The sequence below is a fragment of the Myxocyprinus asiaticus genome, chromosome 21 (assembly GCF_019703515.2).
Source record: "Myxocyprinus asiaticus isolate MX2 ecotype Aquarium Trade chromosome 21, UBuf_Myxa_2, whole genome shotgun sequence".
NCBI lineage: Eukaryota > Metazoa > Chordata > Actinopteri > Cypriniformes > Catostomidae > Myxocyprinus > Myxocyprinus asiaticus.
In genome coordinates, this window is record NC_059364.1 from 12312501 (window position 1) to 12332595 (window position 20095).

The following is a 20095-nucleotide window of genomic DNA, read 5'->3' on the forward strand; positions in this document are numbered from 1 at the left end:
GGAAATCAACCTATGAATGGCTTTCTTCTAGTTGTCTCTGGATATTAAAGGAATAGCTCACTCAAAAATGAAAAATCTCTCATCATTTACTCACTACCTAATGCCAGCTCAGATGTGTATAACTTTCTTTCTTCTGTAGAACGCAAACAAAGAAGAATAGCTTAGCCCTGTAGGTCCATACAATGGAAGTGAATGGTGATCATGCCTTTAAAGCTCCAAAAAGCAGATAAACATAATCCATAAGACTCCAGTGATTTCATCAATGTCTTCTGAAGCGATCCAATCAATTTTGGGTGAGAACAAACTAAAATGTTAGTCATTTTTCACTATAAATCATGACATCAGCAGTCTCCTTGGTATCATGATTTCAAGCTTGATTACACTTCCTAGAGCACCATCTAGCACTCTGCACATGCGTCAAACACTAGGAAGTGTAATCGAGCTTGAACTCATGATCATGCCTAGATACTGCAATAGCAAGATGTACAGTGAAAAAGGGGTTATATTTTTATCTGTTCTCACCCAAAACCAACTAGATCGCTTCAGAAGACATTGATAAAACCACTGGAGTCTTATGGATTACTTTTATGCTGACTTTTTCTCCTTTTTGGAGCTTTAAAGGACTGATCACCATTCACTTGCATTGTATGGACCTACATAGCTTAGATATTGTTCTAAAATCTTCGTTTGTGATCAGCAGAAGAAAGAAAATCATACACATCTTAGATGACATGAGGGTGAGTAAATTATGAGAATTTTCATTTTGGGGTGAACTATCCCTTTAACCTGGGAAAGGAGAGAGCATTTAAACATAAAATAGACACAGGCATGTACAAATAGACAGCAAAACCATTGATACATTACTGCCACCTGCTGTTGGTTCATATCATTCACAATGCAGCTAAGAGAGTTCAGGGATTACAGTTAAAAGGCTATGTTCTGTAATATTTTTGAAAGAAATCTGCATTTAAACATTAGTTTATTTTGTGTATGTGTTTATATGGTTGTCAAAAGGAGGGGTCTATAATAGTGCATGGTTTAGGTTTTGCACACTATTTGATAAGTGCACCATTCTTTATTTATTCTCTATCTTTCTCATCTTTCTTTCAGTATGGATGGAGGAATAAGTAAAGGAGCGACTGTGGGTGTGCTCCTGGATTTCACTCGTGGGATTCTATTGTTTTTGATTAATGATGAGCAACAGGGACCCGTTGCCTTCAACACACTAGAGGGCATGTACTACCCCGCCATCAGCCTCAACCGCAACGTTCAGGTAACATTTAGGTTTCCTTTCATTTCTATACTTCACAGCATCAGCAAAGTGCTTTTTCAGTTTACAAAAAGTTACAGCATTCATGTCTAAAAATCTTTGGCTGGGTCAACATATACTATATTCGTTCTAATATGAAAATGTTTTCTGAAACTATAGTGTTAATCTTAGGCTATGTCCAAACAAATATGTTTCCATTTGAAAATGCATTAATTTTGCTATGTTTACACCTCTCATCCACAAAAAAAAAAAATGATGTTAGGAAAATGGCAGAACTTTTCTTAGGCCTGTGTGAGATCTGAGGTTGGAATTTATGATGCGACACACAAGGTTATTTTGCAGAAATTGTTTAAACATTCAACAAGCTAAAATAACAGCAGTCTTGTGAGGTATTGGGCTTATAATGTATTTTTGTTAGTATTGGTGTGATGATGATCAATTTTCATGTTTCTTTTAATAGGTGACTCTTCATTCTGGACTGCCTATTCCGGATTTTTATACACCTGGAGATTCTGAACCTGCAGGCTCAGTCTGCTGAAGAGTCCTTATACACAACTGATACACACTCATACACAAACACACATTCACAGACAAGTGCACATGGATTCAGCTGTGAGTGCTTGGTAATGGAAAATGCTGCTGACAGTCATTAATGAGTTTTAACGAGGATTGAGAGTGCTGAAATGTAAACGGACCTGATAAATGTGAGGGTTAGGGTCAGCCTAACCCAAACCTTAACTCTAACCCAGATGTATGTGAGGTAAATTAATACTGAAATCATTTTCCTCTCTTTCTTACTCTTTTTCTAGATATTATTATTATTATTATTATTATCATTATTATTATTATTGATGTTATCATTGTTCTTTAATGGAAAAGGTGCTCATGGATGTGAACTCCCAGCTTACTGGATTTTAACAGATGTCTGTCTGTTGTTTCATTATTAAATCTTCTGTGAAGTTAAGCTTAGAAATAAGTTACTGATGTGTTAGACCTTCGATGACGCATTTTTACATTAATCTAAAAAAGTTCTGTTGCATATAAAGGTGTTCTAATGGTGACTTTATAACTGCAGGTTGAAGTGAAGACAGAAACTAGAGTAAAATGTTTGTGTTCCATTTTTTACTACAACCTCCGACTGTGTATTACACCTCAGTTAATGTTACATCCTTACTAACCTCGAACACCCATCACTAAACTCAAACTCTAACCCAAGCCTTTTCCCTGATTCCAAATCCTATTTCAAACCCAAACCTAATCCCTAAACCCAAACTCTGTTAACCCTGACATAAACCAGAGGCCGATTTTAAAGGAATAGTTCACCCAAAAATGAAAATTCTTTCACTCTCATGCCATCCCAGATGTGTATGACTTTCTTTCTTCTGCAAAACACAAATGAAGATTTTTAGAAGAATATTTCCGCTTTGTTGGTCCATACAATGCAAAGTGAATGGTGACCAAAATTTTGAAGCTCCAAAGAGCACATAAAGGCAGCATAAATTTAATCCATAAGACTTCAGTGGTTTAATCCATGTCTTCTGAAGCGATCCAATTGGGTTTGGTGGAACAGACCAAAATATAAATCCTTTTTCACTGTACATCTTGCCATTGCAGCCTCTAGGAACGATCATGATTTCAAGCTTGATTACACTTCCTAGTGCATGTGCAGTGCGCAAGATGGCGCTATAAGAAGTGTAATCGAGCTTGAAATCATGATCGCCAAGGAGACTGCTGATGTCAAGGTTTATACTGAAAAAGGATTTATATTTTGGTCTGTTCTCACCCAAAACTGAATGGATTGCTTCAGAAGACATGGATTAAACCACTGGAGTCTTATAGATTACTTTTATGCTGCCTTTATGTGCATTTTGGAGCTTCAAATTTTGGTCACTATTCACTTGCACTATAAGGATTTACAGTGCTGAGATATTCTTCTAAGACTCTTTGTTTGTGTTCAGCAGAAGAAAGTCATACACATCTGGGATGGCATGAAAGTGAGTAAATGATGAGAGAAATTTCATTTTTGGGTGAACTGTCCCTTTAAGTGTAAAGTTAAGATCTGACAAGTTCTAAGTTTCTAACCAAAATCATCATGGTTACGAAACAGACAAGATATAGGAGTGTTTCTGTAATATGGCCCCCGAGCCTTGAACCCAAGCCCTTTCAGTTAGACCTAATCAGAACCCTATTCCTAAAGCCTAACCAAAACACATCTCTCCAATCCTCTCTACATGCTACAGTGGAAGAACAACACATACAAAATGGGGCATATTAGACAATGCCAGCATGAGGTGAATGTGTGTCAGTGATGGTAATGGCTTTCTGTTTGTTTGACAGAAGGCACTAATTAGGACACAACACACACATACACACACACAGGCATTTCCACAGCCTTACATAATGTATTATGCAGAGATGAGAATGAATAAACTTTTGTTTCTCTCTCTCTGCCTTATTTTCCTTAGCTGCCTCAAAGCTGCACAAGCTAAAACGCAAATACACAACAAAGAACTGGTGCTGCTTGCGTTCAATGTGAGAAAATATTGCATTATTAAACAGTACAGCTGCAAATCCAAAATAAAGAATAATTTAAATGAGACAGCATACAGAGTAGCTGCTTGAAGCATTAGTTATTAGTTTACCATAAAGGATGTACTTTTGCTTAAACATATATTTACATGATCCCGCTGGTGGGGTTAAAATATTGGGGCAGGTGCTTTATCTGTTTGTTGGGCAGATGGTTTATGCTCAACAAAAAACTGAATGTTTGGGTGCAGTGAGGGAAATTTTACCCATTGTAAATTAATTGTATTTTTTCATAAATTAATCCCAAAATAAGAAATGTATTATTACTATTATTATTATTATTATTATTAAGTGTCTGAACTGTTGTTATCTGTAAAGTTCTATGCTCAATAAACTGGACCAGGTGGAACATGGAGGTGTCTGTCATTTTCCTTACAAAATATTTTTGGCCAAAGTATAGTTCCTATAGTAATTTACACCAATCGGCCACAGCATTAAAACCAGTGACAGGTGAAGTGAATAACATTTATTACCTTGTTACAATGGCACCTGTCAAGGGGTGGGATATACACCGATCAGCCACAACATTAAAACCACCTGCCTAATATTGTTTAGGTCCCCCTCATGCCTCCAAAACAGCGCCAACCCGCATCTCAGAATAGCATTCTTAGATGCTATTCTTCTCACCACAATTGAGTGGTTTTCTGAGCTACTGTAGTCTTTTTCAGTTCAAACCAGTCTGGCCATTCTCTGTTGACTTCTCTCATCAGCAAGGCGTTTCCATCTGCAGAACTGCCGCTCATTGGAAATTTTTTGGCACCATTCGGAGTAAATTCAAGAGACTGTTGTGCGTGAAAGTCCCAGGAGATCAGCAGTTACAGAAATACTCAAACCAGCCCGTCTGGCACCAACAATCATGCCACGGTCCACATTTTTCCCCCATTCTGATGGCTGATGTGAACATTAACTGAAGCTCCTGACCCGTATCTGCATGATTTTAAGCACTGCACAGCTGCCACATGATTGGCTGATTAGATAATCGCATGGATGATTGTTGGTGCCAGACGGGCTGCCAACAATGGGCACGTGAGTGTCAGAACTGAACCATGGAGCAATGGAAGAAGGCGGCCTGGTCTGATGAATCACATTTTCTTTTAGATCATGTGGACGGCCGGGTGCGTGTGCGTTGTTTACCTGGGGAAGAGATGGCAGCAGGATGCAACATGGGAAGAAGGCAGGCTGGCGGAGGCAGTGTGAAGCTCTGGGCAATGTTCTGCTGGTAAACCTTGGGTCCTGGCATTCATGTGGATGTTACTTTGACACATACCAACTACCTAAAGATTGTTGCAGACCACGTACACCCCTTCATGGCAATGATATTCCCTGATGGCAGTGGCCTCTTTCAGCAGGATAATGCGTCCTGCCACACTACAAAAATTGTTCAGGAATGGTTTGAGGAACATGATGATTGGCCTCCAAATTCCCCAGATCTCAATCCGATTGAGCATCTATGGGATGTGCTGGACCATCAAGTCCGATCCATGGAGGCCCCACCTTGCAACTTAGAGGACTTAAAGGATCTGTTGAACGTCTTGGTGCCAGATACCACAGGACATCTTCAGAGGTCTTGTGGAGTCCATACCTCGACGGGACAGAGCTGTTTTGGCGGCACCTACACGATATTAGGCATGTGGTTTTAATGTTGTGGCTGATCGGTGTATGTAAGGGACAAGTGAACTCGAAGGGTTAACTAAACACGGACTAGTCAATAAGTCAAATGGGAGAGTGCAAGAGAGAGGGAGACTTTCTGCCCCTCCCTCCGTTTGTCCTATAAAAATTTGAGGCTTATAACCTCGAGTACTCGGTGTAGCGGGTGATCTTCAGGATGGCGACCCCTCTAACGGACCAGGAGAAGCGCAAGCAGATCAGCATCAGGGGGATCGTAGGTGTGGAGAATGTGGCGGAGCTGAAGAAGGGTTTTAACCGGCACCTGCACTTCACGCTCGTGAAAGACAGGAACGTCGCAACGCCGCGCGATTATTATTTCGCGCTCGCGCACACGGTGCGTGATCACCTGGTGGGCCGCTGGATACGCACTCAGCAGTTCTACTATGAAACCGACCCAAAGGTAGGATCAAAAGTCACAGAAGTAAGTTCGGTTGGAGAACTTGCAAACCAAAAGTTAACAGAATTTCATTAAGGAACAGGTCACTGACACTGCGCGCTTAAACGTTGTAGTTTACTAATGTCCGATGGCAGCGGTGAACTTTAACATTTTTACATTTTTTTTTTTTTTTTTACATCATTAGTTTAAAACCGTGACATTTTACAGAGTCAAACATCATACATAACAGACACTTGTATGGGTGCAAATAAAGTATCATCCCCAGTTGTTTATGATTATTAACAGGGTTCCCAGTGGTTATAGGAAAACTGAAATTTTTGTGATTTTCAAGCCTAAAAAATTAAGCTAAATTAAATAATCATAATAATGTAAATGAGAGAGAGAGAAAAAAAGTTATATTATAGAATTTTGACCTCATCCCTAAAAAAAATGTATTCAGTATAGTCAATATACATTAAGCGGATATACATTTTTCTAGTTATGCTAAGATCTTAATACTATTTCATGATATAGAAATTGTTTTTGCAAGTACATTTACTATAAAAAAATAAATAAAATTTTTAGCCAGGGCTAAAGGCGTCCCGGGCTAAAAGGAACATTTGATTTGATTTTCCCCCAAAACATGAAATAACAACAAAATCTCCAACAGTACTTTATTTAACACCTGTTTGTTACTATGCATGGCAAAATATTTCTGACCCAAGGGATGCGTGCAATGTCTAAAGTTTGATTTAGTTTAAGGTGATTAGTTTTTTAGTAATTGTCCAATAAGTGAAATGAGAGTATTTGGGGAAATTCATAGATCAAAAGGTGTGGGAACCCTGTAATAATAACTGTACTTCTGATAAAGACTGGCACTGACCCAATAGCAACTTCTTTGTCAAATATTATAATCCAAAATCACTTGAACAGGTAACAAAATAGGCTCAGAATTGCTGCATTAGGCTTTTGTGAACCAAATGCATAAGCCAAAAATTCTCATTCTTTCCATAAAGTATTTAACATTTTAGTTGATGCTGTGTGTATTTTGTGTGTTACAGCGTGTATATTACCTGTCTTTGGAGTTCTACATGGGTAGAGCTCTCCAGAACACCATGATTAACCTGGGCCTGCAGAATGCCTGCGATGAGGCTCTCTACCAGGTGAGAGAGGACAAAAGAAATCCATCCATCCGTCTGACTGTATGTTAGATAAATCTCTCTTTCTCCCTCGTTGTAGTTGGGGCTGGATATGGAGGATCTGGAAGAGATGGAAGAAGATGCTGGATTGGGCAACGGAGGCCTGGGAAGATTAGCAGGTCTCTGTCTCTCTTTCACACACACACACACACACACACACACACTCATACTCATTCTGTCTCATGCGTGTGCTGCTCTACCAGTGAGTGCTCTGTGCCTGTGCAGTATGCAGTTTGGAATCTCTTCTGTGTGTGCTTCAAAGTTTTGCAAGAGAAAACAATCAGACAGTTAACACAGACAGAGCAAGATTTGAAGCTCAAAAACCAAGATATAAGTTAGGGGTAATTATTCTGTGGACAATTTGTGTGGGTGCAATCCACAGCTTGTTTTCTGGACTCCATGGCGACTCTGGGTCTGGCTGCTTATGGATATGGGATCCGTTATGAGTATGGAATCTTCAACCAGAAAATCAAAGATGGCTGGCAGGTAAATCATTTTTTGTTCAAACCCAGGTGAAAGACCATAGTGTCTTTATCTGCTGCATTCACCAAGAACTCCCTAATTTTTTTGCATTATCTTCTCTTCAAAACCTGAACATAACCACACTGCACTGCTGCATATTTTGAGTATGGTCCCATTTCTTCCTAACGCTGGTAGTTATAGTAGTTCTTACTGTTTGTGGTGCTTTGTAGTGCAGTGTGTACATAAAAATCAATCATTGTTGGCCAGGAGTCCATTGCTTTTGTGGTCACTGGCCTGGTGCATGTTTGGCATGTGAACTTGTCATAGTGCTGATAATACTGGACCAATGGGAACCTCATGCCAGCACCAGTAGGTTGATAATATTGTACTGCCGCACGATTTACTTGCAAACGGTCAGAGGTGATAATGGTTTGTTTGTGCAGTAAACATGCTGTAATTTTAAAAATACACACACACACACACCTGAACTTTAACCTGCCCTAGATTTGAGTATAGAGTCAATGTCAGTACAGCTCTAAGACTAACACTGACTCTAAAAAGTAAATGTAAATGATCTATTATGGATTAAAACAAAATTACAGCACAGGGGGCCTGGGTAGCTCAGCGAGTATTGACGCTAACTACCACCCCTGGAGTCACGAGTTCGAATCCAGGGTGTGCTGAGTGACTCCATCCAGGTCTCCTAAGCAAACAAATTGGCCCGGTTGCTAGGGAGGGTAGAGTCACATAGGGTAACCTCCTCGTGGTCACAATAATATGGTTCTCGCTCTTGGTGGGGCGCGTGGTGAGTTGTGCGTGGATGCCACGGAGAATAGCGTGGGACTCCACACACACTACATCTCCGCGGTAATGCGCTCAACAAGCCACGTGATAAGACGCGCGGACTGACGATCTCAGACGTGGAGGCAACTGAGATTCGTCCTCCGCCACCCGGATTGAGGCGAGTCACTACGCCACCACGAGGACTTAGAGCTCATTGGGAATTGGGCATTCCAAAGTGGGGAGAAAAGTGGAGAAAAATAAATAAATAAAATAAAAAATTACAGCATAGCTCAAACACAGGACAAGTGTATATAGTGAACATTTAATGGTGAAATGTGTTATTTCTGCACTACAAATTGCAATCAGTTTGTGGCACGACATAATAACATTGGCTCAACCAATGGTGTGAGTTTGAGGTGGGACTAGGCAGGACATGTTTTTCAAATGATGGAAGACTGGGGAAGTATTTAAAACTAGTGAAAAGAGTCATCAATTTGCAATAGTGTATGGTGCTGCTTCTGCTGCAGAAAAAAACACACATGACCTCTATAGAAATGCTAGCAATTCAATACCTTGAATGCACAAGTTCAGATCTTTGCTGTATCAGATTTACTGTATGTCCTTATATTTTCTTGTGATTGGTTTAATACCCTGTTTGTTAGGTTGAGGAGGCAGATGATTGGTTGAGGTACGGTAACCCTTGGGAAAAGGCCCGTCCTGAGTTCATGCTGCCAGTACATTTCTACGGCCGCTTAGAGGAGGGGGAGGGGGCGGAGCCAAAGTGGGTTGACACCCAGGTATTGATTCATAAAAGTTACACAAATACATACATAAATACACACCCACAAATGCACAATATAATGCTCTTGGTAGGTTTGTAATGCATAATTGTGGAATAGGTGGTTTTGGCTATGCCGTATGACACGCCAGTTCCTGGTTACATGAACAACACCGTGAACACTATGCGTCTTTGGTCCGCACGAGCACCCAATGATTTCAACCTGCGGGACTGTGAGTCACGATTTGGTTTATCCAATAACTGCCATTTGCCATTTACTTATAATCCCTTATAAATCAACACTTTAAAAGCTTAGATTACATTTGCTTTTATTTATTATTAAGTTAAAATGACATTGACTTTATTGATTCTATTTATTTTCTTAAAACACATTCTAGGCCTTCTTGTGAAATTAATATCTGATTTCCTTTGTCACCTGAACTCGATTCCACTAGAAATTGTATGATAATTCAATGATGGATGTTTTTGTTTTTTTTGTTTTTTCACAGTTAATGTAGGCGACTATATTCAGGCAGTTCTGGACCGTAACTTAGCAGAAAACATTTCACGTGTGCTCTATCCAAACGACAATGTAAGTTTGTTATCAACACTGTTTCTCTGTTCACTCTGTTTTCTGTATTTAAGATGCATTAATCTGAGATTATTATGTAAATTAGGTTTCAATGATCCGATTTAAGCCATTCAGATCTTCATTTTATATGTCATTTTGTAGTTTTTTGAAGGGAAGGAGCTACGTTTGAAGCAGGAATATTTTGTGGTGGCTGCGACTTTGCAAGATGTGATTCGCCGCTTTAAGACTTCAAAGAGGAACTGCTCTGCACGGTTGTCATTTGACAGCTTTCCTGATAAGGTCTAGTTTTACTTCATACTACACATTAAACATCACGCTAGTTACAACACAGCCATTCCATACTGTTTTACAGTCACTTCGAGGCAAAATGCAAATTTTATAGACACATAAAGAATACTTCACCCAAAAATTTTATTTCATAATTCATAAACTCATAATTTTCTCACCCTCGTTTCATCCCAGATGTGTATGACTTTCTATTCAAAGATTTTTAGAAGAATATCTCAGCACTGTAGGTCCATACAATGCAAGTCAACAAGGTCCAAACTTTGAAGAAACAATATTTCATCCAATAACAATAAACAAGATCAATATTTAAGTCCTTTTTTTACTATAAATCTCCACTGTTCTCTCCAAAGAGTTCTTCTTCTTTTGTTTTTGGTGATTCGCATTCTTCGTGTTTATATCGCCACCTACTGGGCAAGGAGGAGAATTTATAGTAAAGAAGGACTTAAATATTGATCTGTTTCTCATCCACACCTATCATATCATTTATGAAGATATTGATTTAACCACTGGTGCCATATGGATTACTTTTATGCTTCTTAACCTTCCTGTTGACTTGTATTGTATGGACCTACAAAGCTATACAAAGAGATATTCTTCTAAAAATCTTAGCAGAAGAAAAAAGTTATACACATCTGTGAATGGCATGAGGGTGAGTAAATGATGAGAGAATTTTCATTTTTGGATGAACTATTCCTTTAACTGCCATTCTAGTGCTCTGTATCACAGAATGAACTTTAAAGTCTGCGTGTTTGTATTTGTGTTATTGTGTATGTGTGCGTGTCAGGTTGCCATCCAGCTGAATGATACTCATCCTGCTATGGGCATCCCTGAGCTGATGAGGATATTTGTGGACATTGAGAGACTGGATTGGGACACAGTAAGATTCATCTAAGATTCATCAACTATACACTCATTTGAATATTTCTGCGACAGCATAGAATAATGATACCACACAGATAATGACTCACTTATCATACGTTAAATGTCATTAAATGACTAATATTGAGAAAATAAAAATGAGTTATTCTGTGGATGTGTCCAGGCCTGGGATATTACTAAGCAAACATTTGCCTACACCAACCACACAGTTCTGCCTGAGGCTCTGGAGCGCTGGCCGGTTGAACTGATGGAGAAACTTTTACCCCGACACCTGCAGATCATTTACAAGATCAACCAAACACACCTTGATGTAAGTATACACACACAAAAAAGGAAGATTTTATCAGTTTAGCTCAGTTTTGGGGATGATTTTGTGGCCAAACAATGGGTTCTATAAGACTTATATTGTTTTTATATAAAGCTAATTATACTTACATATTATTACTACAGATCAACCCAAACCCTACCCTGTACCTAAAAGAAAACTTTTTGCAAAAAAAAAAAAAAACCCTCCCCCAAAAAAACAAATCATCATTTAATTAATTTATTTATGAATCATTTTTCCAAATGAGGTTTTGTCATATTTAGCTAACTTCTGGGGACAAATATGGGGACATATCCCCAAACCATAGCTAACACACACACACACACACACACATACACACACACACACACACACACACACACACACACACACACACACACACACACACACATACACACACACACACACACACACACACACACACACACACACACACACATACACACACACACACACACACATACACATACACACATACACACACACACACATACACACACACACACACACACACACACACACATACACACACACACACACACACACACACACACACATACACATACACACACACACACACGCGTATGTTTGTTTTACTATATTAGTAAGAACATCTCATAGACACAGTTTTTATGTGGAAGTAATGACATTTCCCTTTCGCACTCTCTGATTCCATATGAACAAATAGGCCATACTAAATAAAAGGTGATAAATGCTTAATGTCCTAATAAACAAGACCACTATAACATACACACTGGACAGAAAGCGTGGCAGAGGAATCGGGTCGTCTGATAACATTGCCGGACTGATCGGCAGATGGGTGTGCGGGGGATCCAGCACATGAGGTAGGATGGTTCTTCTGGTAACTAGTAACGATACATATTACGAGTATCTAACGAATGAATCAGGAGCTTGACAGTAATAAGCTAACTTGTATGGCAATACCAGAGTGTAGCTTACCTGTCAAGAAGCAACTCGGCAGGGGGCCTGGGTAGCTCAGTGGTAAAAGACGCTGGCTACCACCCATGGAGTTCGCTAGTTCAAATCCCAGGGCGTGCTGAGTGACTCCAGCCAGGTCCCCTAAGCAACCAAATTGGCCCGGTTGCTAGGGAGGGTAGAGTCACATGGGGTAACCTCCTCGTGGTCGCTATAATGTGGTTCGTTGTCAGTAGGGCGCGTGGTGAGTTGAGCACGGATGCCGCGGTGGATGGCGTGAAGCCTCCACACGCGCTGTGTCTCCGTGGCAACGCGCTCAACAAGCCACGTGATAAGATGCGTGGGTTGATGGTCTCAGACGTGGAGGCAACTGGGATTCATCCTCCGCCACCTGGATTGAGACGAATCACTATACAACCACGAGGACTTAAAAGCGCACTGGGAGTTGGGCATTCCAAATTGGGTGAAAAAAAAAAGAAGCAACTCGGCAAGTTTGGCGTCTCCATCGAGCCCTAAAAATTTTAATGCGATGCCAATGTTCACTCTGGTTTTACTCCGTTCTCTTTCTCTGGTTCTTTTAGAAAGTCTTCAAATTTTGGCTACATTTATTTTCCTCTGTACACGTCTGCTATGGATGTTCATATTCCAAACAGCTTACCACAAGTAGCCACGCATTCACACTATAGGTTGAGCTAGAAAAGGATGGGTGGAGCTGAGCGGGCCACTCAAAATATAAACATCAATGTTTTGATAGTGCCTGGGAGGCTCAGTGTTTATACTTCAAACCCACGACTGGCCTACTTATAGTTGCCAATGAACAATAAACTGGGATAACAGAATGTATTTTGACATCAAAAAAGTTACTTCACCTTTAAAGCAACACATGGTTTGGTCAATTTATGAGCCTTTTTAACTAGTGAGGACCATTTAAAATGTCCTCAAGTTGGTTTTTGTCATGTTTCACTATATTAGTAAGGACATTTACTTTTTGGCCCCTTACAAGTATAGCAAAACTTACACACACACACACATCCTCAGAACAAACACCAAATAAATGTGTATCTATATGTGTGTGTGTGTGTGTGTGTGTCTGTTATTGTGTGTGTGTGTGTAGCATATAGCGTCTCTGTTTCCAGACGATCTGGACCGAATCTGCAGGATGTCACTGATCGAGGAGGGAGGAGGGAAGAGAGTGAACATGGCTCATCTCTGCATCGTGGGATCACACAAAGTGAATGGAGTCGCAAAGATTCACTCTGACATCATAAAAACAGATGTGTAGGCTGCCCTCTCTCACTCTTTCTCACTCCCTCACACACACGTACTGTACAATCCTACAGTAAATCCCATTGCTGATCATTTTCTTAAATTACTGCAACTAAATGTATCTAATTATTTAGATTCCGAGACTTCAGTGAGTTGGAACCAGAGAAGTTTCAAAATAAAACAAACGGCATCACACCGCGACGCTGGCTGCTGCTCTGCAACCCTGGACTCGCTGATCTGATCGCAGAGGTCAAACACACACTCACAGTTTGTTTTTCTTATGACATATTTGAGGTGTCGGTTGAGGTTTCATCGGTATGTTTTGTGTGATTTGTACTGGTGTGTGTTCATAGGCTATCGGTGAAGATTACGTGAAAGATCTGACTCAGCTGGAAAAGCTGAATGATCTGGTTGATGATGATGCTTTTATCAGAGATTTAGCCAAAGTCAAACAGGTTGGAAAACGCGCTTGGTTATTTTTTTCACTTCTTTATATATTTGCTTGCTGTCTGGGAGGATTCCTTTGGGCATTATTGAGTCAGATGTATTAAATTATTTATAAAGTTGGTATATTCATAAGGTCAAAGTGATTTACAATTCATTTTGTGAAAACGGTTTATGTGCATGTGTGTGTTTAGGATAACAAGCTGAAATTTGCACATTACTTGGAGAAGCTGTACGACGTGGACATAAATCCTGCATCCATGTTTGACGTTCATGTGAAAAGAATTCATGAATACAAACGACAGCTTCTTAACTGCCTCCACGTCATCACCATGTATAACCGTAGGTCCACATAAACACAAACAATTACACTGAAGTTCCTTTGGATGAAAATGATACAGTCTCTCTCTGTCTTACACACAGGCATCAAGAGAAACCCCACCAAACCCTTTGTACCACGGACTGTGATCATCGGGGGCAAGGTAAAGCAAACACTCTCTTCCAAACACACAAACCGCATTCTGATTTGCAGTATGTGTATTTACTGTGTATGTGCATGCATGTGCAGGCTGCTCCTGGATATCACATGGCAAAGATGATAATTAAGTTGATCACCTCTGTCGCTGATGTCGTCAATAACGATCCTGTGATTGGCCGTAAACTGAAGGTCATTTACCTGGAGAACTACAGGGTGTCACTGGCAGAGAGGGGTAACACACACACTAACAAATACACTGATGAAAAGACTAGCTTTAGGCCAGCATGATTGTCCATGATGGCTCAGCTTGGTTTATGCTGGAAACTGCATCCAGTTGTGGGTAATTTGGGGTTTTATTGCATAAAATTATGTGTATCTGTTTTTGCAGTGATCCCAGCTACTGACCTGTCAGAGCAGATCTCCACTGCAGGAACGGAGGCGTCTGGAACAGGAAACATGAAGTTCATGTTGAATGGGGCGCTGACTATCGGCACTATGGATGGTGCCAACGTGGAGATGGCAGAGGAAGCCGGAGAAGAAAACCTTTTCATCTTTGGCATGAGAGTGGAAGATGTAGCAGAAATGGATAAAGAAGGGTAGGGATTGAGAAAGAGATAATAAATATATGAAAATATACTTTGATGGATTCATGTAATGCCATTTTTGTGCTTGTGTGAAGACATTAACCATTACCTTTGTGTGTGTGTGTGTGTGTGTGTGTGTGTGTGTGTGTGTAGCTATGATGCATTAGAGTATTATGAGAGTCTTCCTGAGCTGAAACAGGCCATAGATCAAATTAAAAGTGGCTATTTTTCACCGAAACAGCCGGAGATGTTCAACGACATCATCAACATGCTGTTCCATCATGATCGGTAAAAATAACACACACGCACTTTCTTAAATTTTTACACCCAATAGCAAAAAATAAATAAAAATAAAAATCAGTGTATCTTCTACATACACTGTAAAAAACGGCAGCTGCGGTTGCCAGATATTACCGTAAAAAGTACAGTAACCATGTTTCAGGCTTTTAAATGATATAAACTTGATATAAAAAAGTCTGCTTTTCACTTTTAAATGTATTGTTAATCACCTTAATAACTACAAAAGGCCACATGATGACTTAAAGTTAATCAAGAGTGACCTTTCCATGAGCAATAATTAATACATATGTAAAGATATACATATGAACAGTGTCACCCAAACACAAAACGCCATAAGGGTAAAACATGTGACACTAAAATAGTCCATTAAACATTAAATAAACTACATAAAATATAATACAGAACACCCTAATGTACATAACTGGTATTAAAAATGTGAAGAAACATAACTATTCCCATAAAATATAATGAAATGTGATGGGTAATGCAGGGACCACTGGAAATGGCTGATTTTTTTATTTTATTTTACTGTAACTTTAATAATAGTTTACTATAGAAAGTACATGTATTCTCTTGTTTAATTAAATTGTTTTCATCATTTACTCACCCTCATGCCATCCCAGATGTGTATGACTTTCTTTATTTTGCTGAACACAAACAAAGATGCTTAGAAGAATATCTTAGCTCTGCTGGTACATACAATGCAAGTAAATTGGTACCAAACTTTTTAAGCTCCAAATAGACATAAAGGCAGCATCAAAGCAATCCATAAGAATCCAGTGGTTAAATCCATATGTTGAGAAGTGATATACAATATATAGTGTGGGTGAGAAACAGATCAATATTGAAGTCCTTTTTTACTGTCACTCTCCACTTTGACATTCTTCTTCTTTTGTTTTTGGTGATTTGCATTCTTTGTGCATATCGCCACCTACTGGGTAAGGAGGGAAATTTATGGTAAAAACCGACCTGAAGGAATAGTTCACCCAAAAATTAAAATTCTCCCATAATTCACTTACCCTGATGTCATCCCAGATGTGTATGACTGTATTTCTTCGGCAGAACACAAATGAAGATTTTTAGAAGAAGAAAGAGCTCTGTCAGGTCCTTATAATAGAAATACACAGGTTCCAGCACTTTGACGGTCCAAAAGTCACATTTAGGCAGCATAAAAGTAATCCATGTGACTCAGTCGATCCATGAATGTCTTCTGAAGCAAACTGATACATTTGTGTATAAAATAAGTTGATAATTAAAACGTTATTAACTTTTAAAAAGCACTTCATGCTAGCAGATGACGCGAAGTGTGAAGTAAGCGTGTCAGCGAGTTCACGCGAGAATTCAGAAGCAGCACTTATTTACAACAGAAGAACGAACATCACGCGAGAGTTCGGCCATTTCAAACAGCATCAGAGCCCTGGATGGAAGCGCCGATTTAAAGTTAAAAACGTTCTACAACACCTGGAATCCAGTCAGGCGTCCTAAGCATACAATTGGCCCGGTTGTTAGGATGGGTAGAGTCACATTGGGTTAACCTCCTCGTGGTCGCTATAATGTGGTTCTCACTCTTGGTGGGGCGTGTGGTGAGTTGTGCGTGGATGCCACGGAGAATAGCGTGAAGCCTCCACACGTGCTAGGTCTCTGCGGTACTCAGCAAGCCATGTGATAAGATGCACGGATTGACTGTCTCAGATGCGGAGGCAACTGAGATTCGTCTTCCGCCACCCGGATTGAGGCGAGTCACTACGCTACCACGAGGATTTAGAGCACATTGGGAATTGGGCATTCCAAATTGGGGAGAAAAAGGGGAGAAAACCCATAAAATGTAAAAAAATAAATACTTTTAATTATCGACTTGTTTTTACATAAACCTATCCTTCAGAAGACATTCATTGATCAACTGGAGTCACTGGATTACTTTTATGCTGCCTAAATATGACTTTTGGACTGTCAGAGTGCTGGCACCCATGTACTTGCATTATAAGGACCTGACAGAGCTCTTTCTTCTCCTAAAACTCTTCATTTGTGTTCTGCTGAAGAAGGACAGTCATACACATCTGGGATGACATCAGGGTAAGTGAATTATGAGAGAATGTTCCTTTTTGGGTGAACTATTCCTTTAAATATAGTTTCTCACCCACACTATCAGGTCACTTCTGAAGATATAGATTTAATTTTTACATTCTTTTACCTTTTAAATTATGGACATATTTTACAGTGAATGAGATTATATGGAGATCAAATGGAGACTCTCCTCTAGTGTTTCAGGACAGAGCTCAACAATGTTTAAACTTTGCTCAGATTTGCAAGGATTTGCAAGATTTCATATATGTTCTTCTCAATAAAGACTTATCTGAGCTATGCCATCCACATTGGTTTTACAGCTCTATATTCTTAGACAGTTATCTCATCTATTTCTGTTTTTACTTTTATTTCTCCTTTAAGAATTTTAGGAGAATCATCTGAAACAACGTTAATATAACTGAATGACTGAAAGATGAAACATAAAAGAAAATTAAATCTCCTGAGCTATTAAAGAGTAACCTAAATAAGCAATCGAAATATTGAGCAATAAAAATGTATGCATTCTCTCATCTCTATGAAACTCTTTCAGGTTTAAAGTTTTCGCAGATTATGAGTCTTATGTCCAGTGCCAAGATAGAGTCAGCGCTCTCTATAAGGTGAACATGTGCATCTTTGTTACATGCTCTGTCTGACACTATCACATCACACTACACTAACACACACCACTTTCTACATGTAACTACAGTAAATAGTATAAATTATAGTTTGACCTGTCTGTCCGGTATACTGCTAGACTGTAAGTTGTTACATTTTGGCATTGCGTTTTGATCACATAAATCAAATTCATGAATTCATCTAGCCATAAACTTTAATTATGGTTGTTCTGAATCTGGTTTGAAGTGCATACAGTGTACAGGTGTGTGAGTGTCTTAATAACACTATTTTCACCTTTTTTGCATAGGATCAGAAACAATGGACTCAGATGGTAATTAAGAACATTGCAGCTTCTGGAAAGTTCTCCAGTGACCGTACCATTACAGAGTACGCCACTGAGATCTGGGGAGTGGAACCCACTGACCTGAAGATTCCTCCACCCAGCGAACCACGCGAAGTTCTGGAGGAAACAGCTCGCGCCCTGCGCAAAATCTAAACACATATATGCAGAGTGCCATAGGATCACTTGTTACAGTTGTTACCATGGCTACTTATCATAGTATGAACCTAGTTTTCTATTCTTTCTTAGTTAAACAGGTTCTTCAGTCCCTTAGTTTTTGCTTTCAAAACTATTTTTTTTTTTTTTTTATGAACTAATGCCACATTTATCTTGCAAATATCTAAACTAATGCATTACTTGTAAAGAGCTAGAATAAATCTCGTGTTTTAATGGATGTTCCATCATGATTTCACATCTTTAGTTTTCATGATTTTGATGTCATTTTGAATCAATGGTTAAAGCAGTATCACACTCAGGAATCTCTATTATTCGCCTGTATGTTCGAGTTAGTGGAATTTACATATTACAGTATATACATTACAGTATACTCTACACATAAGACTATTAAAGGAAAATTTGTGGCATAATATTGATAACCACAAAAATGTATCTCGACTCGTCCCTCCTTTTCTTTTACTAAAACAAAATCTGTGTTAAAGTTAGGCAATTACAATGGAAGTGAATGGGGCCAACTGTTGGAGGGTTTAAAGGCAGAAATGTGAAGCTTATGATTTTATAAATGCACTTATATTAATTATTGCTTAAATGATTTTATCATACTAAATTCATGTTAACAAGCATATTTCTTTCATTTTGTGGCAATACTTTTGAAACGGTGAGTATTTTAACATTTACGGATTGGCCCCATTCACTTCCATTGTAAGTGTGTCACTGTAACAGATTTTGCTTTTTTTTAAGAAGTTGAAAATAATTTCTGTGGTAATCAACATTATGGTATAAATGCTGTTGATTAAGCTTAACTTGTATAAAACACTGAATATGCCTTTAAATCTGCAGTTTACATTTGATAAAATAATAGAGCATAAAATAGAAATAGTATATCCATAGAGTATCCAAGGTGTGTATAGTGCGATGAATGTTTGTGTGTGTGAATGTGCATAGACCTTAATCTTGGGGTTGTGTTTGGCGATCAGTGTAACTTCGCAAGAACAGCCCGAAAATGCAGATTTTCTCTTCCTATCTGAGCATGCTATACAACTCCTTGTCCAGGCTTTTGTTATATCTATACTGGACTACTGCAGTGGTCTTCTGGCAGGACTTTCTGCATGTACAGACTGATCCTGAACGCGGCCGCACAACTGGTCTTTGACAAATCCAAGGAAGCGCACGTAACGCCTCTCTTTATCCATCAGCACCGGTTGCCATTGGTTGCTCACATCAAGTTTAAGGCATTGACGGTCGCTTATAAAACAACCACTGGCTCCGCAACCCCCAATCTACACTCGCTACTTCAAGACTATGTGCCCTCCAGAAGCTTACGATCGGCTGGTGAGCGCCTTGTGCTGCCATCTCACAGAGGTACAAAATCACTTTCCCGGATCTTCATTTCAACTATCGTTCGTTGGTGGAATGACCTGTCAAACCCCACCTTCAAAAAACATCTAAAGACACATCTCTTTCATGAGCACTGGATCACCCAATGATCACCCAATCCTACTAATGCAATAACTGTCTTCTTCTCTGTGCACTTTGCAACTTTGTATTACAACACATCTCTTATTACTGCCTCCATAGGATGAATAGCTTCTGTTGTACTCCTCATTTGTAAGTGGATTTGGATAAAAGCGTATTATTAACTATATCCTATCTATAAATTGTAGTATTACTCTACAATGCTGAAT

General features: G+C 39.3%; 2 protein-coding genes and 1 long non-coding RNA gene across 6 annotated transcripts in view; 2 read left to right on the plus strand and 1 right to left on the minus strand.

Annotated features, from left to right (window-relative positions):
• The window catches only part of trim9 (tripartite motif containing 9), a 40858-nt gene extending 38184 nt beyond the window's left edge, over window positions 1–2674 (plus strand). For all 4 annotated transcript variants that reach the window (XM_051647352.1, XM_051647353.1, XM_051647354.1 and 1 more), the window contains 2 exons: window positions 1111–1273; window positions 1731–2674. In XM_051647352.1, coding sequence (XP_051503312.1) covers window positions 1111–1273; window positions 1731–1808 — 241 coding nt within the window. In that variant the 3' untranslated portion in view covers window positions 1809–2674. The remainder of the gene's footprint in view (window positions 1–1110; window positions 1274–1730) is intronic.
• LOC127411678 (uncharacterized) overlaps window positions 1–20095 on the minus strand; it is a 124114-nt gene that overhangs the window by 64266 nt on the left and 39753 nt on the right. The window lies entirely within an intron of this gene.
• Window positions 5655–18627, plus strand: LOC127411642 (glycogen phosphorylase, liver form-like). Its single transcript, XM_051647349.1, has 20 exons — window positions 5655–5924; window positions 6962–7063; window positions 7140–7218; window positions 7482–7585; window positions 9007–9141; window positions 9244–9355; window positions 9632–9714; window positions 9856–9993; window positions 10787–10879; window positions 11045–11191; window positions 13257–13420; window positions 13543–13657; window positions 13762–13863; window positions 14047–14194; window positions 14276–14334; window positions 14421–14562; window positions 14719–14926; window positions 15068–15202; window positions 17829–17895; window positions 18201–18627. The coding sequence occupies exons 1-20, from the start codon at window positions 5682–5684 to the stop codon at window positions 18387–18389; spliced, it is 2565 nt and encodes an 854-aa protein (XP_051503309.1). The 5' UTR covers window positions 5655–5681; the 3' UTR covers window positions 18390–18627.

Coding starts and splice junctions, on each gene's coding strand:
- LOC127411642 (XM_051647349.1), top strand. CDS start 5,682: ATGGCGACCCCTCTAACGGACCAGGAGAAGCGCAAGCAGATCAGCATC. Junction 9,142..9,243: donor CAAAGTGGGTTGACACCCAG/GTATTGATTCAT, acceptor ATTGTGGAATAG/GTGGTTTTGGCTATGCCGTA. Junction 15,203..17,828: donor ATGCTGTTCCATCATGATCG/GTAAAAATAACA, acceptor AAACTCTTTCAG/GTTTAAAGTTTTCGCAGATT.